The following is a 6000-nucleotide window of genomic DNA, read 5'->3' as shown; positions in this document are numbered from 1 at the left end:
AGGAATGCTATCAGTTTCAGTTTTGTATATTGTGCAGCTCATAGTTCTGCTAACTAACTATGGCAGACTGGTACAGAACAGGCACACAAAGAACTTAGGGAGAAATATAATTTACTTTATTGCCTGGTTATTGATTTGACATTTAAAGAATATTTGGTTTTAAAATAATTATATTTTGAACTTTTAATAAATCTCTACAAACATAATTTTTTTCTTAACCCTTCCAATGAAATTCTTAATATATATGCTAGATTTCATATTAGAAATTATATGACATAATATTAATGTATGTGGATATGAAACTATATAAACCAATTGTGTAACTGATGGGAGTTCAAAATGGGCTAAGTCTCCCTGGTGAGCTTTCATTTCCTGGTATAGCCATGACCCTGGGACCCCAGAGCTCAACAATACTAGAAGTTGGGAGTAAAAAACCTATAGAAAAAGATATTTCCTTGTTAGATTATATATATTCTAATAATTAGTTTTAAGAATGAATGCCTTATTTGGCTTGTTGATGGTAAATGAATCACAGTCGCTGAGACAGCCAGACACTCACCAATGCAGGTTCCGTTTTCTGCCTTGGTCATTCCGTTTGGGCAAAGATCAATGCATTTATAGCCACCGCGGGTGTTCTTGCAGTGCTGATCTGGTCTGCATACATTCTGTCTACATTCATTGACATCTTGATGAAAGAACAAAGGTAATGCAGATTGAGAAAGTGATTTCTTCCGACTTTGCATAAAAATTATACCTTCAGATTTTAAGGATATCATAAACTAATATAGATGATTATATAATCATGGTGTAAGGTTAAAGTGTTTAAATCAATCAAGTTATGTAATGCACTTTATTTTAAAACGTTATGATAAAAATAAAAAACAGAATATTACTTCACATAGCTGGTAGCCATACCAACCACTTCCTCCTCCTAGAAAAAGAAAAATTATATATTTATACATTATATATAAGTATATATGTATATATACATATAAATTATGATTTTGTGAAAGAATTGGTAACAAAATAGGGGAAATGTTAAAAAAAAAATGGTTATGTAATTGGAAGATGAAACCTGTAATGTATAGCATTTGCTTCCACTTCGTTTTTGCATGGATCACATACATGATGCATGGTATTACAATCCAGCCCAGGACATGGCACATGGATTAGATAAGGCACCATTAAGAAGTTACAAAGGGAGACTGGAACCAAGATGGCGGAGTAGAAGGACGTGCTCTCACTGCCTCTTGTGAGAACACCAGAATCACAGCTAGCTGCTGGACAATCATCGACAGGAAGACACTGGAACTCACCAAAAAAGATACCCCACATCCAAAGACAAAGGAGAAGCCACAACGAGATGGTAGGAGGGACACAATCACAGTAAAATCAAATCCTCTAACTGCTGGGTGGGTGACTCACACAATGGAGAACACTTATACCACAGAAGTCCACCCACTGGAGTGAAGGTTCTGAGCCCCACGTCAGGCTGCCCAACCTGGGGGTCTGGCAACAGGAGGAGGAATTCCTAGAGAATCAGACTTTGAAGTCTACTGGGATTTGATTGCAGGACTTCGACAGAACTGGGGGAAACAGAGACTCCACTCTTGGAGGGCACACACAAAGTAGTGTGTGCATCGGGACCCAGGGGAAGGAGCAGTGACCATAGGAGAGAATGAACCAGACATACCTGCTATTCTTGGGAGGTGTCCTGCAGGGGCGGGGGTTGGCTGTGGCACACTGTGGGGACAAGGACACTGGCAGCACAAGTTCTGGGAAGTACTCCTTGGCATGAGCCCTCCCAGAGGCTGCCATTAGCCCCACGAAAGAGCCCAGATAGGCTCCAGTGTTGGGTTGCCTCAGGCCGAACAACCAACAGGGAGGGAACCCAGCCCCACCCATCAGCAGTCAAGTGGATTAAAGTTTTACTGAGCTCTGCCCACCAGAGGAACAGTCAGCTCTACCCACTACCAGTCCCTCCCATCAGGAAACTTGCATAAGCCTCTTAGTAGCCTCATCCACGAGAGGACAGACAGCAGAAGCAAGAAGAACAACAGTCCTGTACCCTGTGGAACAAAAACCATATTCACAGAAAGACAGACAAGATGAAAAGGCAGAGGGCTATGTACCCGATGAAGGAACAAAATAAAACCCCAGAAAAACAACTAAATGAAGTGGAGATAGGCAACCTTCCAGAAAAAGAATTCAGAATAATGATAGTGAAGATGATCCAGGACCTGGATAAAGAATGGAGGCAAAGATTGAGAAGATGCAAGAAATGTTTAACAAAGATCTAGAAGGATTAAAGAACAAACAAACACAGATGAAAAATAAAATAACTGAAATGAAAGCTATACTAGAAGGAATCAATAGCAGAATAACTGAGGCAGAAGTACGGATAAGTGACCTGGAAGACAGAATGGTGGAATTCACTGCTGCAGAACATAATAAAGAAAAAAGAATGAAAAGAAATCAAGACAGCCTAAGAGACCTCTGGAACAACATTAATGCAACAACATTCGCATTATAGGGGTCCCAGAAGGAGAAGAGAGAGAGAAAGGACCGGAGAAAATATTTGAAGAGATTATAGTCGAAGACTTCCCTAACATGGGAAAGGAAATAGCCACCCAAGTCCAGGAAGCACACAGAGTCCCATACAGGAAAAACCCAAGGAGAAACACTCCAAAAGACACATAGTAATCAAATTGACAAAAATTAAAGACAAAGAAAAATTATTAAAAGCAGCAAGGAAAAAATGACAAATAAGATACAAGGGAACTCCCATGAGGTTAACAGCTGATTTCTCAGCAGAAACTCTACAAGCCAGAAGGGAGTGGCATGATATACTTAAAGTGATGAAAGGGAAGAACCTACAACCAACATTATTCTATCTGGCAAGGATCTCATTCAGATTGATGGAGAAATCAAAAGCTTTACAGACAAACAAAAGCTAAAGAATTCAGCATGACCAAACCAGCTCTACAACAAATGCTAAAGGAACTTCTCTCAGTGGGAAACACAAGAGAAGAAAAGGACCTACAAAAACAAACCCAAAACAATTCAGAAAATGGTCATAGAAACATACATATTGATAATTAAGTTCAACGTGAATGGATTAAATGCTCCAACCAAAAGACACAGGCTTGCTGAATGGATACAAAAACAAGAGGCTTATATATGCTGTCTACAAAAGACCCACTTCAGACCTAGGGACACATTCAGACTGAAAGTGAGGGGATGGAAAAAGATACTCCATGCAAATGCAAATCAAAAGAAAGCTGGAGTAGCAATACTCATATCAGATAAAATAGACTTTAAAATAAAGTATGTTACAAGAGACAAGGAAGGACACTACGTAATGATCAAGGGATCAATCCAAGAAGAAGATATAACAATTATAAATATATATGCACCCAACATAGGAGCAGTTCAATACATAATACAACTGCTAACAGCTATAAAAGAGGAAATTGACAGTAACACAATAATAGTGGGGGACTTTAACACCTCACTTAAACCAATAGACAGATCATTAAAATGAAAATAAATAAGGAAACAGAAGCTTTAAATGACACAATAGACCAGATAGATTTAATTGATATTTATAGGGCATTCCATCCAAAACAGCAGATTACACTTTCTTCTCAAGTGCACATGGAACATTCTCCCAGATAGATCACATCTTGGGTGACAAATCAAGCTTCAGTAAACTTAAGAAAATTGAAATCATATCAAACATCTTTTCTGACCACAACGCTATGAGACTAGAAATCAGTTACAGGCAAAAAAACATAAAAAGCACAAACACATGGAGGCTAAACAATATGTTAGTAAATAACCAAGAGATTACTGAAGAAATCAAAGAGGAAATGAAAAAATACCTAGAGACAAATGACAATGAAAACATGACGATCCAAAACCTATGGGATGCAGCAAAAGCAGTTCTAAGAGGGAAGTTTATAGCTATACAATCCTACCTCAAGAAACAAGAGAAATCTCAAACAATCTACCCTTACACCTAAAGGAACTAGAGAAAGAAGAACAAACAAAACCCAAAGTTAGAAGAAGGAAAGAAATCATAAAGATCAGAGCAGAAATAAATGAAATAGAAACAAAGAAAACAATAGCAAAGATCAATAAAAGTAAAAGCTGGTTCTTTGAGAAGATAAACAAAATTGATAAACCATTAGGCAGACTCATCAAGAAAAAGAGGGAGAGGACTCAAATCAATAAAATTAGAAATGAAAAAGGAGAAGTTAGAACAGACACCACAGACATACAAAGCATCCTAAGCGACTACTACAAGCAACTCTATGCCAATAAAATGCACAACCTGGAAGAAATGGACAAACTCTTAGAAAAGTATAACCTTTCAAGACTGAACCAGGAAGAAACAGAAAATATGAACAGACCAATCACAAGTAATGAAATTAAAACTGTGATTAAAAATCTTCCAACAGGTCTTCCCTGGTGGCGCAGTGGTTGAGAGTCCGCCTGCCGATGCAGGGGACACGGGTTCGTGCCCCGGTCTGGGAAGATCCCATGTGCCGCGGAGCGGCTGGGCCCGTGAGCCATGGCCGCTGAGCCTGCGCGTCCGGAGCCTGTGCTCCGCAACGGGAGAGGCCACAACAGTGAGAGGCCTGCGTACTGCAAAAAAAAAAAAAAAATCTTCCAACAAACAAAAGTCCAGGACCAGATGGCATCACAGGTCAATTCTATCAAATATTTAGAGAACAGCTAACACCCATCCTTCTCAAACTCTTCCAAAAATTGCAGAGGGAGGAACACTCCCAAACTCATTCTATGAGGCCACCATCACCCTGACACCAAAACCAGACAAAGATACTACAAAAAAAAAAAAAAGTTACAGACCAATATCACTGATGAATATAGATGCAAAAATCCTCAGCAAAATACTAGCAAACAGAATCCAGCAACACATTAAAAGGATCATACACCATGATCAAGTGGAATTTATCCTAGGGATGCTAGAATTCTTCAATATACGCAAATCAATCAATGTGTTACGCCATATTAAGAAATTGAAGAATAAAAACCATATGATCATCTCAGTAGATGCAGAAAAAGCTTTTGACAAAATTCAACACCCATTTATGATAAACTCTCCAGAGAGTGGGCATAGAGGGAACCTGCCTCAACATAATAAAGCTCATATACGACAAACCCACAGCAAACATCACTCTCAATAGTGAAAAACTGAAAGCATTTCCTCTGAGATCAGGAACAAGGCAAGGATGTCCACTCTCACCACTATTATTCAACATATTCTTGGAAGTCCTAGCCACGGTAATCAGAGAAGAAAAAGAAATAAAAGGAATACAAATTGAAAAAGAAGAAGTAAAACTGTCACTGTCTTCAGATGCCATGATACTATACATAGAGAATCCTAAAGATGCTACCAGAAAACTACTAGAGCTAATCAATGAATTTGGTAAAGTTGCAGGGTACAAAATTAATACACAGAAAATCTCTTGCATTCCTACACACTAATGATGAAAAATCTGAAAGAGAAATTAAGGAACCACTCCCATTTCCCACTGCAACAAAAAGAATAAAATACCTAGGAATAAACCTACCTAGGGAGATGACCTGTATGCTGAAAAGTATAAGACACTCATGAAAGAAATTAAAGATGATACCAACAGATGGAGAGATATACCATGTTCTTGGATTGGAAGAATCAATATTGTGAAAATAACTGTACTACCCCAAACAATCTACAGATTCAATGCAATCCCTATCAAATTACCAATGGCATGTTTTACAGAACTAGAACAAAAAATCTTAAAATTTGTATGGAGACACAAAAGACTCTGAATAGCCAAAGCAGTCTTGAGGGAAAAAAAGGAGTTTGAGGAATCAGACTCCATGACTTCAGACTATAGTATAAAGCTACAGTAATCAAGACAATATGGTACTGGCACAAAACCAGAAACATAGATCAATGACACAAGATAGAAAGCCTAGAGATAAACC

General features: G+C 38.3%; 1 protein-coding gene across 1 annotated transcript in view; it reads right to left on the bottom strand.

Moving 5' to 3' along the window:
- HMCN1 (hemicentin 1) overlaps positions 1-6000 on the bottom strand; it is a 543624-nt gene that overhangs the window by 28349 nt on the left and 509275 nt on the right. Inside the window, 1 exon segment of the mRNA XM_007451144.1 lies at positions 560-685. Coding sequence (XP_007451206.1) covers positions 560-685 — 126 coding nt within the window.

The sequence above is a fragment of the Lipotes vexillifer genome, unplaced genomic scaffold, assembly GCF_000442215.2.
Source record: "Lipotes vexillifer unplaced genomic scaffold, Lipotes_vexillifer_v1.1 scaffold343, whole genome shotgun sequence".
NCBI lineage: Eukaryota > Metazoa > Chordata > Mammalia > Artiodactyla > Lipotidae > Lipotes > Lipotes vexillifer.
Note: the sequence above shows the minus strand (reverse complement) of the source record. Positions and strands in the feature narration are given on the sequence as shown.